This window comes from Crotalus tigris, unplaced genomic scaffold, assembly GCF_016545835.1.
Source record: "Crotalus tigris isolate CLP2741 ecotype Arizona unplaced genomic scaffold, ASM1654583v1 scf7180000017663.5292952, whole genome shotgun sequence".
Classification (NCBI taxonomy): Eukaryota; Metazoa; Chordata; class Lepidosauria; order Squamata; family Viperidae; genus Crotalus; species Crotalus tigris.
In genome coordinates this window covers 1,849,450-1,865,494 of record NW_024096550.1, presented here as the reverse complement: position 1 = coordinate 1,865,494, position 16,045 = coordinate 1,849,450, and the positions used below count along the sequence as shown (strand labels likewise).

Sequence of the window (16,045 nt, the reverse complement as noted above, 5' to 3'; positions counted from 1 at the left end):
AAAAATGAATTGTAAATCCAACTCATTTCCATGACATATTATTGCTAAAATTTATAAAATGTTATTGAATTTAAATATGGAAAATGAACAAGTAAAGCACTGTATGATTCAGTGGGCAAAGAACATTGGTTATAATGTAATGCTTGAACAATGGAAGAATATGTGGAATAAAGGATTAAAATTTACATTAAACTATAACTTAAAAGAAAATTTTACAAGATGATGTATCATTGGTATTTAACACTAGATAAGTTATTAAGAATGTATGAAGGCATTTCAAATGAATGTTGGAAATGTAAATGGTGGATGTGTGATAAAGCAAAAAAAAATATTGGAGTAGGATTCATATGTTAATACAGAAAATTCTTAAAATGAATATAGAAAGAAAACCAGAGACTTTTCTCTTGGGGCTAATAGACAAAGATCTGGAAAAAAATTGGAAATGTGATGTTATATATGTTGACAGCAGCAAGATTACTCTATGCTCAGAAATGGAAGACTACCGGTACATCGATTCCCACAATGGAGGAATGGCTGCAATAACTTATGGAACTCACAGAGATGGCTAAATTGACTGTTTTGATTAAAGAAAAAACTACAAATACTTTTACTGTTATATGGAAACCGCTTCTGGATTTTGTGCTTGAGGTGGAAAAAAAATGAAATTTTGATTTTGGGCCTTACTGATTAGATAGATTTGTTGTTATCGAAATGGCTAGCTTATACTATTTTGTAAAAGTAAAAAGTTGAGGTTTGATGTTGATATTCTATTTTACTGCACCAAAGGAAGTCGAAAGTCAATGCTTTTTTTTCTTTTTTCCTCTCCCCTTCCCCCACTTTTCTATTCCCCTTCCTCTTCCCTATTCTTCCTACTATTTACTTTTGTATTTTCTTTGTATTGTATACTATAAACTAATAAAATTTATTTTTTAAAAAAGGGAGATTGTAATATGTTTCACATCTAGATAACCAACCTATAGTATATTCTTCTTCCTTGCCCCTCCCAACCTCATGCCAATTTAAATTCAACATCAGTCTGGGCACTCTTTGCATCTGATGAAATGAGTTTCAGCTGACAAAGCTCATGCTTTTTAATCTCTCAGTTTGAAAAGGTGATACCAAACTCCTGAATATCTAAAGACATTCTTCCTTCTTTCCATCTCAGTGTTATTATTCCCCCCCCCCCTTCACACATGTAAATATAAGAACAGGGTGAATAGTTGGAACATCATTCATTTTCAAACTACTGAAACACAAAGTGAACACCCTTTTGCATGACAAGTAAGATGTCACCTTAATAATCCAGTTTAAAGCAAGACTGCATTTATAAGGGAAGAATATGATTACTCTGCCAGTAAATTTAAAAGATGAGTTCATGTTACTCAAGGAAATGCTAACATTCCTTTTGAGACCCAGTCTGATGTGGGGTTAAGGTGCTGGAATAGGTGTAGAAAGAATCTAATCTTCCCTTAGCTACAGATGTCAGCTAGAGACCTTGGGCAAATCACTCCATTTCAAACTTGAAAACCCCATGTCACATCATGCACGGATAGCTACACTCTAAGAACTAAGCAAGAATAATAAAAAAAAACACGGCTTAGAAGAAATGTCAACTGAATTTGTAGGGGCACGATTCTAAAGACTAACAAATGAAGAAAAAAACCTTAGAGAAAAACTAATGGTAGGGTGGAATGAGGTATGACATTCACTCACAGAATTCTACATTATGACTTCAAAGGGCCAGCTTTGAAGTTTCTCTAAGAAAGATTTCACTGCCCTCTTCCAAATGGTAGAAGCTGCAATGTTTCCCTTCACTTCATCAGAAGTAGCTACTACATAGAACAGTGGTTCTCAACCTGTGGGTCGGGACCCCATTTGGGGTCGAACGACCATTTCACGAGGGTCGCCAAACCACGCTGTCCGCCATTTTTTCCCTTTTCCCTAGCTGTCCTACTCCCTCTTATTGGTGGCCACACCCACTTGGGGGTCACCACAACATGGGGAACTGTATTATGGGGTCACGGCATTAGAAAGGTTGAGAACCACTGACATAGAAGCAATGCTTGCACAAAAGGCATTTCTGTCAAACAAGAGCAGTAAATCTAAGTGGCTTGGCTCTGATTTTGTAACTTGGGTAATTCACTTGAGCAAAGTACTCAGCTGAGTTGAGACACATGCAAATTATGTAACTAGGGCAATCTGATTGTAAATCTATAGATCTTAACTCCACCATGTGTGAAATAACACTTTTAAAGTGTTAAAAAACACCCTCAAAATAGGTCCTTAACAATCTAGTTTCTGAAACCTCCAAAACAAGATCAATAGAAATCTGTGTATAGGATAATAGAGACAAAAACAAAACAGCATTGTCTTCTGCTTAATCTTCAAGCTTGCTTAAAAATAGAAAAGACTGTATTTTTAATACTCTTTATCAAATTATGGAAAGAATACATATGTCCATTTTTAACTTACCTATTGTTCCTCCCTGGGCATGGCCAAAGTAATATAAACTACTTTGCTTTGTTTTCTGCAAAATGAATGCTATAGTTGCTGGGATATCATATATGGCCATTTCATGAAAACTGTTAACAAAGAGACATATGCACACAAATAAAAGTCAGTGATGATCCTGCTCACTTATCTTATCTTCTCTGGATCTTAGGACAGAACTGCAATTTCTCTCTACCTAAAGCCAGAGAGAGAGAGAGAAGGGCTAGTAGAATAGGCACTCTGGAAAATGGAGATGTCAATTAAAGCCAAGCACTCAGTCAATTCTACACCCCATCACCCCTTGAAGCTAGGAGTCCTGCAACCAGAATAGAGAGGTCCTCAGAGCAGCCTAAAGCGTTCAGTTGAAGCTTGGCAGATCAGTTGATGAAATATGTTGGACTATATCCATAGCAAAAAATTGTGGCAGGAGAAGGAAACAAAAGCATTAATACTGGAGAAGCTGAAGACAAATTTTAACTGATTCATTCATGGGTTTGTATGAGACAAAGGCAATATCATGGTGACACATCATATAAAAAGTGCTTACAATGGGACATGATTGTGCCTCATTTGTGTGGCATGGAGAATAGTATCTGCAGTTTGATGAGGGACTAACACACATATCTGATCCTTTAAAGAACTGTTTTTAAAACATTACCTGTATTCTTTTCCTTCTTTTGTGTCTTCTTTGGTAAATCCAAGGTGCTAAGATACTCATTGTTACTCACTTATCCTAAATTCAGCTTCTTATATTTTTAAAATAACTTATTATTGCAAAGAAGGATCTTAGAAAACAGTACTGCTCCTTTTATTCAGTGAATATCCGTGCAAACATGTCAAATAGTCATGGAAAATAATAGTTATTTACAAAAAGTCTCATATTCCTTTCTTTTATTGATTTTGGAATGGTGTTATCTTAATTCTAACTCAGGAAAAAGAGGGAAGCGAGAGTATGAAACAGTAGGACATCAAAAATCTAGGCAAGTTTTTAGTGGCATGATTTCTGATCCATCCTTTCAGTTGAAGTGGCTGTTATACCTGTTCAGTTCACGGTTAACTCTATTTCATTGATCTTGATTGTAAAAGAGAAAGTTGTCCTAAAAATATTATAGGTATTATTGTTGGAATACATTGCAACAACTACAGCCAACCAATAGATGGCAGTGTTTATAGGTTTTCATCTATGGCATATACTCTGTCTTTTTGTTCTGAGAAAATTTTCCTATTTCCTGTTACAATTAAGCAGTAAAGCACATGATGACTGTGCACCTTGTTTGTTCTATAAAGCTATATAAACAGAATTTCTAACTATTATAGAAACTTGGATGAAGGATAAGCTAGGTTGATTTTCATCTAGTTCTGCTATTTGGTTTCTCAATGCAGTATCAGACCAGCAAGTAGAATGCTGGGAGGATAGAGTTTCTCTGTCCCTTAGTGTCATCCCAAAATAAACCTAAAATTCAGAATTAATGTAGCTTGAAGGCTTTAATTTGGCATATTGTTGTTGAACAAGGACCAGCCTTGGATTTCATAGCTACCATGCCCCTATAAGTGAAGCAAATGTTCAATTTAGAATTTATTTCAGAATGCAGAGAGGAGGGTGGCCTGCCTTTTGAGGGAGCCCACCCTAATCTGTAGCAAAATTATTGATTGTTGAAATTATGGAGATTTTAGGAGATCATTTTTTTTTCTTTTGAGATGGAGGAAGAAATGTGGCAAACAGGTTTTGATGTGAGAGGCTTGGTTATAACATAATAAATCTTTACTGAAGCATTTCATCTGGCTGCCAATTAAGATAGATTACATTTATGAGATATAATGCCCTAAACATAACACCCAAATATTGTTTTCTCCTGCTTGATATCAAAATGGGTAGGTGTAATATTGCTAATTGTGCCCAGAACTACAGAATATCATTTAGTTGCAGGCAGTGGTGGGATTCAGCCAGTTTGCACCACTTTGGCAGAACCGGTAGCTAATTTTTTGTTACTCAGGCCCAGAATGGACTTCCGGAAGCGGCATCCACACAGAGAACCCGTTGGTCATATATTTGAATTCCACCACTGGTTGCAGGCTAGATTTTTCTGTCGTGGCAACCTACACTTTGGAATGTTCTGTCCTATGAAGTTCATTAGGCTCTTTTAGGCACCTACCATAGACTTCATTCAGGCTTAATGAACATTGGATGAGTGCTTTTCAATTTCTTTTACTTTTACTTTCCCATCTTCATTTTTAATGTCTTAAATTTCTAAATTATTTTATCTTATTGGGTTTATTATGCATTGCATATTTTCTAAACCACTATGTGGTGCTTTCCTACAGGAAGTATTGTAAAATGATGATATAATACATCCTCTTGAACATATACACACAACTTTTAATTCTTGATAATTTGCACTTAAAGTCTATATTTTATGCTAAAAAAATCCAGTACTGGAATATATACAATTTTCAAAACAAAATTAAGTTCTAATACTGAAAACTTTGTATTAGATGTGCCACAAAAAACATTCATACCATGCTTTCAGTATATATTGTTCATAATTCCATAATTCAGTCAAATTTGTTCATAGATACGTAAGTATGTATCTTCTTAACATTTACTATCCATTGTTCCTATGTATTTTCTCTTGGATTTACCTGAATTCCCAGAATTCTTGCTGGTCAATTGAAAATTTCTGGTGTCTTCTAGACCATGTGGTCCCTCTGATATTTATTATCCAGACATCATATCCAGCATCTGATAGAAAAAATCCCAGACTATTGCTGGGAAGATTTGCAATCCAACATCTCCCTTCAAACAGCAAACCATGTACTAATAAAACAACTGGCTTAGGCCCTGGGAAATAAATCATGAGTGTATTACTAATTGTATGTGAGCTATGTTGTATAGAGTTGTTGAAGGAAAAGTCTTCATCACAGTATATATCGTTTCTGTTCATCAAATTGTTGAGAACAGAGGAGTAGTAGAAATATAGGTAGTCCTCAACTTACAATCACAATTGAGCCCAAAATTTCTGTTGTTAAATGAGACATATAATAAATGAATTTTGCCCCATTTTATGGCATTTCTTGCCACAGTTGTTAAATGAATCACTGCAGTTGATAAGTGAGTAACACAGACGTTAAGTGAATCTGGCTTCCCCATTGACTTTTCCTTGTCAGAAGATTACAAAAAGTGATCACATGACCTTGGGACACTGCAACTGTCATAAGTATGAACCAGTTGGCAAGCATCTGAAGTTTGATCATATGATCATGCAGATGCTGCAAAGGTAACTATGAAAAATGGTTATAAGTCACTTTTTCAGTGCTGTTGTAACTTTGAATGGTCATTAAATGAATTGTTGTAAGTCGACGACTACCTGTACAGAAGTAGGACCTAACATCCTACATTCTATCTCCACTCTGCTGTCATGATATACACAAAAGGGTTAAAGTTTAAATAACCAAAGACTATTCTGCTAAATAAATAAACATCAAGCTCTGTATATTTTTGCTAGCTATATTGAAAGTTGCGTATGGTGGCTCTAATCCAGATATAAGGAGTAACTGGGCATGTATAGGTGCTGTTGTGATTCCTCATCAGCCAGTGGATCCGGCAGCTGAGTCTGAGGAATCAGATGAGGAGAAGGGGCCTGGAGTGACATTGGAGTCAGAGGAAGACTCTGAGGAGCTCTAAGACTTACAGTCGGACAAGGAGCCTGGCCCCTCTATGCGCACTCAAGCTGAGACACAGCTGTGCTGGGAGCCTGAGTTGGACAGTGATGAAGCACAGTTGGGACAAATCCAGGATGCATGAAACCACCGGCAAGAGAAGCGAGTAGGACAGAGGAATGCAATGGGGCGGCACCAAAGGCAAAGGAGAAGGCATTAGGAAGCCACGCTTTGGCTGAATTATAAAACGGAAGGTGTGGGAGGTGCTGGTTACCGAAGGCAACCATTCATGTTGAGGATTGAGTTTCTGTGAACTGTGTTTGTTTGCCTTGGACATTGACTCAGATTTGTGAGAATAAAAGGGGTTGGTTTTTCTTGCAGTTCCTGCCTGTTTCTTGGAAGAGTGGTTTCTCCTTGTGAGCATAACAAGGACTCACATAAGGTGGGACAGAACAGGTGTAGACTAAATTGAAAATTATCTACAGTAATTTTCCAACCATCTATCAATACCTATCAAGCCTATCTAATACTTCTCAAAAATTGTAAAAATATTTTAGTATTGTGGATTTCTGAGTTGTTTGATTGTAGATGTTTTATTACCCAGCTAGGTAATACCATCAGTGCAAGTGAGTGCGGGGTTTGATCCATGTTTATATACAGTATTACTGGCAGTATAAGTGGAGGTGTGATTTTATCCTTGGTAATTTCTTAATTAGGGTATTGTTTTCTGCTTGACTGTTTGTCTGTTGTTAATTGCTGCTAATCTGGGTGTTGTTTATGTGGCAAGCAATATACTAAGTATTAGTTTTAATCACTTCTACTTCAATTATCATTTCACATTTATACATTCTCTCTGTGAAATGCTACCTTATAGATATACCTGTCAGATGAAGAAAAAGTCTTCTAGAAAGAATTCTGTTTAACTTAAGATAATAGCCATCATCAGTCAGGACTTCATACTCTTCACTAGAATATCCCCAGTACTGGATAATTTGAGGCTGCAAATAAAATATTATAACTTGGGCCAAAATCAGTTATATAATCACTATTGTTCATTGCATCAAAAACCCAGAAGATTTCTAGTTCCTACCATATGTGAATAGAATAGAATAGAATAGAATAGAATAGAATAGAATAGAATAGAATAGAATAGAATAGAATAGAATAGAATAGACATTGGAGGTCTTCTAGTCCACCCCCTGCTCAAGCAGGAGAACCTATACTATTTCAGACAAGTGACTGTCTAGTCTCTTCTTAAAAACCTCTAGTGATGGAGTACCCACAATTTCTGAAGGCAAGATGTTCCACTGGTTAATTGTCCTCACTGTTAGGAAGTTTCTCCTTAATTCCAGGTTGCTTCTCTCTTTGGTCAGTTTCCAACCATTGTTTCTTGTCCTGCCCTCTGGTGCTTTGGTGAATAATGTGACCTCCTCTTCTTGGTCACAGCCCCTCAATTACTGGAATACTGCTATCAGGTCTCCCCTATTTCTTCTTTTCTTTAGACTAGCCAAACCCAAGTCCCGCAGCCACTCTTCATATGTTTTAATCTCCAGGCCTTTGATCATCTTAGTTGCTCTTTGAATTTTTTCCAAACTCTCAACATCTTATTTGTGATATGGTGACCAAAATCGGCTGCAGTATTCCAGGTGTGGTCTTACTAGGATTTTATAAAGCGGTACTAATACTTTGCGTGATCTTGATTCTATATCTCTGTTTATACAACCCAGGATTGTATTAGCTTTTTTGGCTGCTGCTGCACACTGCTGGCTCATAGTCAAATGATCGTCCACTAGGACTTCAAGGTCCCTCTCACAGTTACTGGGTTTTTTCCTGCCTAAATTTAAAACTTTGCTTTTCTCCACATTAAAATTCATTTTGTTGTATAGGACCCGTTGTTCAAGTTTGTCAAGATCTTTTTGGATCCTGAGTGTGTCTTTTGGAGTGTTGGCTATTCCTGCCAGTTTAGTGTCATCTGCAAATTTAATGAGTTCCCTTCTATTCCCTCATCTAAGTCATTTATGAAGATATTAAAGAGTACTTGGCCTAAGATGGAGCCTTGTGGTACCCCACTGTGTACTTCTCTCAATGTGGATGTAGTACTATTGAGGACTACTCTCTAAGTATGGTTTGTCAGCCAGCTACAGATCCATCTGGTGATGATGTTGTCTATCTCTCCTTTTTCTAGCTTACTAAGCAGCAGGTTGGGGAACTCTGATGTATAGAATGCCAAAAATGGGACATCAAAGTATGAAACAATTAATATTTCACACATTTCCTAGGTATTCAATGCAATGCCAAAGGGCAAACTGACAAAGTATAAAATATTCCCACTAAAATGCCATTCTAGTCTTCCTTGTTGCAACAGGTAGGTCAATAGTGGTCTTTTTCTCTTGGGTTTTTTTTTTTTAATAAGTAAGTCCTAAACTTTATTTTGTATTTCTTCCTTCATTTTTACATACATCTTTTCAATGAAGAGTTAGCCTTCTCTGCTGCTGATCCCTTTTTGTGAACATCTTGCTCCAAGAGGTGAGGGAGTGCCCCCCAATCTCTTAGCTTTCCGCAAAGAGATCAAAACTTGGTTCTGTGGCTTTGCAATTGTATGGCTGGCTAGTCCCTTGAAAGCCCCATCCCGCCTGTAATGAACACTAAATGGCCATAGCCCCCTTTTTGATGTTTGTCATTCTATAATTCTGAAATTTTTAACCCTGATTTCATTTTCAATTTCTAATGTTATTTTTAATATGTTGTTTTATTTCTCTATACTATATTGTACACTGCTTAGAGCAAATATTTGAGGAAGATTTAGTTTAGAAATATGAAATATAAATACACAAATAAACAAACAAATAAATAATAAATAAATAGTAAGCATGATTTTAGCGTTTGAATTCAATGCTCTGTTTTCAAAGGCATCCAGATAAGCAACTTACAATTGTCATGAATTCTTGAGGATTCAAATGCCTTACAGATCCTTCTGAATTTTCAGTCTGCAAGATTAAGCATGCCATTACCAGAAACAGCCACATTCTAGCTCTGTATAGATTAATAATAGAAAAAAAAAACATTGAAACTCTTCAAAACTATTTTTTAGATTGATAGTAGTTGGTCCCCATTTGTTTGGGGACAACTGACAGTATGTTCAGCATTCTTCAGTCTTTTTTGCTTGAGGAGGGAGAAATTATATTACAGATGTGCAAATGTTGTTTTCCAAACTATAATTATTGTTATTGTTGTAGTTTGCTTTTGAAGCAAATAACTGATTTCTATTACATACAATAGCCTAACTGAACAAATTATATTGCACATTTACTGACATATATTTTTGTACACTGCTTTTTCATTTGTTCTCTCTTTTTATCCCCTTTTTATCCTCATATTCAGAGTTTGCTTTTATAGCCTAGAAAAAAAGAATGAAAGATGAAACCTTCCTTCCTTCTTTCCTTCCTTCCTTCCTTCCTTCCTTCCTTCCTTCCTTCCTTCCTTCCTTCCTTCCTTGAGCTTCTTGAAATCCAGCATCTTGGTTAAAGTTAACTCCTGGTCTATCCTTCCCAGACATTTCACTCTTTTCCACCAGCCAGACATTTGCCAGCTAACTCTTCCTGATCCAACTAGCTCCTTGCTGGGATCCTGATCCCAACTTAATCATCTTCTTCCAAAGCTCCATTCCACCTCTTCCTTGATTCCTATAACATTACCAGTTCTCACAGCACAAACACAACACTAACCAGCCTGTCATTTTGGGTGTTCCTCAGTACACCCACATTACACCTATCCTCCACGAGCTGCACTGGTTGCCTATTGGTCTCTGGGTCCAATTCAAGGTGTTGGTTATTACCTTTAAAGCTCTATATGGCTCAGGGCCAGGCTATTTGTGAGACCGCCTACTACCTCATAGTTCCCTTCGTCTGGTTAGATCCCACAGGTTGGGCCTCCTTCAGGTCTCGTCGGCCAAGCAATGCCATTTGGCGGGGCCGCGGGGGAGGGCTTTCTCTGTCATGGTGCCCACGTCTTGGAACCAGCTCCCCCCGGAGATTAGGACCGCTCCCACCCTGTTGGTTTTCCGCAAGCTGCTTAAGACCTGGCTTTTCCGGCAGGCTTGGGGTTTATAAAATCTGACTCCTGGATGAATGTTACTGTATTGTTTGTCTTGTTAAGTTATATTGTGTTTTTATTGTTACCCGCCCGGAGTCCTGCGGGAATGAGGCGGTCTATAAATGTTAATAAATAAATAAATAAATAAACAAACAAACAAACAAACAAACAAATAAATAAATAAATAAATTTTACATATTTCCTCTGAAAGACAAAGCTGACCACAGATTATTTGAGGAAACAATCTCCTATCTGACTCTTTGCAAGGATTGGTATACAGGTAAAATTCCTTAATCTGTTTTTTTTCTTTTTCCTTTACTATATTTCTTTATTTTCAATTTTTTATTGTATTATTTTTCTGCATTTTCTATGTTTTCTTATTATTTTTATTCTTTATCTTATTTTTTTTACCACCATCACCATGAAAAAAAATCTTTAACCTTGAACAAATTTTAACACCAGGAACAACACCATCTCTCACCTTGCTATGTAACCTTGTCTGGCATAGAATAAAAAAGCAAGGTTTCAACTAAACACCCAGAACTTCCATCTTGCCTTTTTTAAACCCCCTCCTGAGAACACCCCTGGCCACCCCCTTCCATATGTATTCCATTATAAGTCCCATTGTCCCCGGCCAGCATTAATAATCATATCTGTCCTCTTTGAATAAATAACCTACTGTATAAATATAATTTAAGTGTAATTTCATGGAGAGGGGAGACATGTCATACTAATAAAAAAAATTGTTAACATTTCTTTAAGGGGGGGAATGGAAAGACAGAGGGAATAACCTTCCTGTGTCTCCTGTCTCTAATTTTCTTTACAAGTTCCTCAAAATAAATGAAAAAGTAAGGAAAAAATTATGTTTCTCCTCAAAACACATGAAAACTATTTTAATCAGAGAGGGAAGCTCAGTCCTTCTATTTCACAATATATTTATTCCCGATGCTTTAAACTCCTTAATACCTCACCAGCATAATTATTCTGGTTTATAATTATAATTATTCAAAATGCTTTCACAAATGGCAAGAATCATTGAGTATACATTGCCAACAGATTGTATCATTAAGTGAGTAGATAAAATTCCTAGAAGTATTACACCAGATTTACAAAACCACTGGCCTCAGATTCACAAAGCTTGTTTACAGCCACAAATGAAATGTACTGTGCATTTTGATTTTTAAGAAAACCCTTGGCCCAACTTGTGCATAGCTGGCATCCCTCAGGTCATTACTGCAATATTCTATGCATCTGTGGGCCTCACTAGTCTATAAATAAGAAAAATGACTAAATAACCAGTTCTTCCCCATATTGAACCATTTCCTTGTGCAAGAAAGGGGAAAAAAACCCACCACTTGTAAATAGTAGATGTTGCACAATCATTTAGGAGAAAATAGATATCTAGGCTATTTTGTCCAAAGCAGGATGCTTAACACTGACACAAATTTCAAATACATTTGTCTAGGCATGGACCTAGGTTGCTGATAGATTTTTGCAAACTGAACCACTTTAGATGGCTTTAAGTCAGAAACAGGCCTCCAACCATAGGTCTAAGTAGGCCCACCAGTTTGGACTATGCAGAGTGGGGCCTGGGATGAAATGCAACTGCTTTCCACCTGTGGCCACCTCATTTTCCAATCAGGGATTAATCTTGGTCTTCTCCTGCAGGAAGAAATAGATAGTATCAAGCCTGGAGGCTTTGCTCTTTGACAGATGGACTAAAAAGGCAGCCACTCGTTTTTTAAAAGATTGCTTCCTATCTAATTAGGAGGAACGGTCTGCTTCTCTGCTCCCTTTCCAAACTTTGCCTCTCAGCTAACTCTTGTTGCATCCCAGGGAGGGAAAGCCCACGGAAAATTAGGGAAGGCTATCCCTTCTTCTTTTAAGTGGTGTCATAGAAATAATAATTTCCAAATATTAGTTTGTTACCCAGCAGCTGTCTGATTTAACCAGACAACATTAGGAAAACAACCAGTAGTTTATGGTGCCATTGAAAACCATAAACATTTGATTGAATGGGTGCTAAAGGGGGGAATTTGGTTGTTCCAATTTAACTTTTTTATTTACACAAGGGCAGCAAAATAGAGATGGAAAATGGGACTCCAGGTGGTCTGTCCTCTATATCTATTTTGAATGAAAGTTTGGTGAAAGGGGATGATGAATCTGCATCAGCAAAAAAAATCCCAATATTAAGGGGAGCGGTTTTGTGAGAGGATGGTTTATAGCTAAAACAGTGAAGAGAAATAAAATATTTAGAAAAAATTCTACAGGTTTTGTGGAATAAGAAAAAAATATCTTTCAGGTTTTGTGGTTTTGTGGAATAAGAAAAAAATATCTTCCTTTTTTCAGAAAAAAACAACAGCAACAACAGCAGCAACATGTATTATTTTTCTATGCTATTAAATATTCAGAGCTAAGCTGATTTTTGAAATGTTAATAATGGAATGCAAAGGTAAAACTGTCTTCAAATCAAACCCCTGGGAGCCATTAGGGAGCCATAGACTGAGAAATGTTCTTGGTCATGCTTTCACCATAGAGTTTGTATTTGCTGTTGTTGTGTGGCATGTGTTGAGCCCCACCCACCAAGTGGCCAGCGACAAACCTTTCATTGATTAGAACTGTTTTTGATAGCATTTTTGACCCCATTGAGTACCCCTACATCCTGAGAAGCCAGACTCCATTTTGTAACATTTTGAGGTAACAGAAACATCTAGAAGAATCCAGCTTAGTCTGTGACATATGTTCTTCTGAAGACAAAAATCTATATCCCAGCCTTGCTGTTTTACTGTTCTATTGAACTACACACAGGGCAATGTGTAGTGAGGACAAAACAGTATTTCATTGATTTATTTTAATTTTCTTAGGTTTTTTTATTTTTTAAATTTTGTTTTGCTTTCCCTGTTCAGTTTAGCCTAGTGGTTTCACATTCATCTACTTAGCAGAGCTGATCTTGTTTAGCTTTTAATTGTAGAAAAGCTTCAAGGGATTGGTACTACGTGCTTCAGAATGCAGAATATATTCAACTCTACTGTATTATACAATATGAGGACAAATAACCCTACAAAGTGTGAAAAACCTTAAGAAGCATGACACAGTAGTAAAAGATTGATCTGATCACTTGTAAAATACATGATTATTTTATAAAGTCACTTTTTTCAGTCCCTTTGTTGCTTCAAATGGCCACAAAATGATCTGTTGTAAGTCGAGGACTATCTGTACTGGGATGGCCTTCTCCCATGTGTCAAAAAGACTGGCCTCTGAAATCAGGGACATCTTCAAAAGGAGCTGAGCAGATCACAATCTCTGACCATGTCATTTCTGGATATTCTAGATTATTCAGATATGAATCCTAAATTTTCTATGTGGGGGAAGAAATAAATCTCTACTTCCAAATTGGAACAACTAAAGATGCTTTTGGCTACTTCAGCAAAAAGCTGGCAAAAAGCTGGCAATGTGATTGAGATGACATCCTGAAGACATGTCCCTCAGATATGTTAATGAAGTGTCATCCTGCAGCAAGTGGGTTGCAAACAGAAGTTTAGGAAGAGATACCATTAGCCAGTGTGGAAAAAACTGGAAGTAGCGAGAATATTTAAAAATAAAAAAATATACTTTTAGTATTATCATGTAATCATATTTTATATTTTATAATTATTATTGTATAATCAATTGCCTGAGTAGATGCTTTGAGTATATAGGGAACATACAAGCCTCAGGTGGAGGAAGGGGGGAGAACAGGAGTTACCATGGGGCCCAGTGTGAGTCACCATCTAGGAATTGTTTTTAAGTACCTTCTGGTGCCTGGTACTCCTACTGGATCTAACAGGTGTAGAAGATGGGAGACATCTCTCCTCTAGAATTGATATAGGATAGTAGGGGAGGGATCTTATTAGTATAATGTATTCTGTTTAGGCGCTTCTCATAGATTGTAACCTCCAAAGCCTAAGCCAATGGGGCCATGGGGGAGGGAATGGGGCGTTGCGATAGGATGTATAATAATATGTGATTTTGGAATTTGGGGTGTGGTTCAGTGCTTGGCTACATTGCATTGCCTTCCTGAATCCACCACGCTTTGCAAACCATTATTTTTTTTAGACTTGGATGTGAAGTCTAATAAACTTCCTTTCTATTTGTAACTCAGAGTGGATTTCAATTTGTGACTATTTTTGTGTCTAACAATTTTGGTGCCGAAACCCGGGACTCAATGGGATTTCATTTGGGACTCCCTAACTTGGAGGACGATGTGGAAGGCATGCCCTGTCGAGTTCGACAGTCCAGCTTCGAACTCCAGGAGAGGTGGGTGCTGAATGAACCCTAGAGCCCTACGAACCTAAATAGAAGTTGCAAATAGAAACAAAGGGTGAGGGAACCAGGAATAGAGATTTGCCGGCCTCAGGAAAAACCGGGTAACTTCGTGCACAGACCTAGGTGAGTAATATCTGGGGTGGCCAGATGAAAACCACCTAGGCGGTGGGGGAGGACTGGGTAGGACTGTTTGAATCTGAGATCTGTGAGAGGAGTGCATTAGACGTCCCAAGTAAGACGGTGTGGGAGCTGACCCTTTTTGCCATACCCTCATGAGAGGATTGGTGGAGAAAAAGGGAGAAGCAGGAGCTTGGTGAAGCGAAAGTTGGTCTCATTAGGTTGGTAAGGATAACAGTACGGCAAACCAGTATGGGCAATTCTCGGAGTGTTCCCAGAAGGAAATGTGTGAAGAAAACTAGGAAGAATCCTAGGTTGAGCATAGATACAGGGAGTCCTTTAGGACTCCTCCTAAGTAATTGGGATAAATTGCCTTATAATAAGATAATTGATAGATTAAATTTGATTAAAGAAGATGTGGTGAATTTGTGTTGCTTTGTTTGGTGGGAGGAATTGGAACCTGGCCCCAACAACAGCCAGAGAAGGAGGAAAATGTATGTTCAGAGGGATACAGAGAAAGTAAGGCAGAAAGTAAGATGATGGTAGCAACAATACAGCAAGTGATGAAGCAGGAAAAACCTCCTAGAAGAGAGTTTGGGGATAAGAAGAGTCTCTTTGAGACAAGATATAGGAGGGATGAAAGGAACCAGTATGTTAATGGGAGTAGAGGAAGGGGATTTGGAGGATTTCAGGGTGGATACCAGAATAGGGAAAGAACGTGCTTTGGATGTGGAATGAAGGGCCACTTTTAAAAAAGATTGCCCTAAACACGAGAGAGAACAGCAAGTTTACTCAGTGTGGGAAGAAGAGAATAGTTTTTACTAGGGGAGGGAAAGGAGCTCATTGGCTTTTGAACAGCTCCTTGAAATTATAATAATAGTTATTGATTTGTCAAGAGAAAGTATGAAATGAAATATCTCTATGTGAAAATGTTTATACAAGCAGTTTGAATGGAAGTGAATGTGTGGATATGCTGATCCTGTCTCTCTCTCTCTGTGTTTGTGTGTGTGAGAGAGTGAGTTTCTCCCCCATCTAAACTGCAGATTTTATTGTTTTAGCAAGTGTTTGCATGAGAAGAGTTCCATGGAGAATGTGTGAGAGAATTTATGGCAAATTCATGTGAAGGAAAGAAAGCTATCCCCCCCTCTTTCGTTTTCAGCTGGCTGTGTTGCTTTAAGAGTGAGAGACAGAAAGAAAGGGGGGGGGGCTGCTCATTTTAACTTTTTTTTCTCCACTTGGAATTCTGCTTTGGGAGGAAGGTGGGGTGGATGTGAAATTTAATACCCATTCTTATAGTAATGAAATATGAGAAGAACTTGAATACATCTATACTGTTGATGTTTTATTTTTTATGTTTTTATGTCTGTGTGCAGGACACACTGAT

General features: G+C 37.5%; 1 protein-coding gene across 7 annotated transcripts in view; it reads right to left on the bottom strand.

Moving 5' to 3' along the window:
• LOC120304880 (lysosomal acid lipase/cholesteryl ester hydrolase-like) overlaps positions 1-14,112 on the bottom strand; it is a 46,623-nt gene extending 32,511 nt beyond the window's left edge. For 2 of the 7 annotated variants that reach the window (XM_039335920.1, XM_039335924.1), the window contains exons 1-5: positions 12,842-12,919; positions 9,078-9,180; positions 7,028-7,145; positions 5,131-5,329; positions 2,473-2,582 (exon numbers count right to left, since the gene is read on the bottom strand). In XM_039335920.1, coding sequence (XP_039191854.1) covers positions 2,473-2,582; positions 5,131-5,329; positions 7,028-7,145; positions 9,078-9,180; positions 12,842-12,885 — 574 coding nt within the window. In that variant the 5' untranslated portion in view covers positions 12,886-12,919. Of the gene's footprint in view, positions 1-2,472; positions 2,583-5,130; positions 5,330-7,027; positions 7,146-9,077; positions 9,181-11,591; positions 12,384-12,841; positions 12,920-14,030 lie in introns of those variants that run through there. The other 5 variants (XM_039335922.1, XM_039335925.1, XM_039335921.1 and 2 more) reach the window with 5 other exon arrangements.
• Between the last annotated feature and the right edge of the window lie 1,933 nt (positions 14,113-16,045).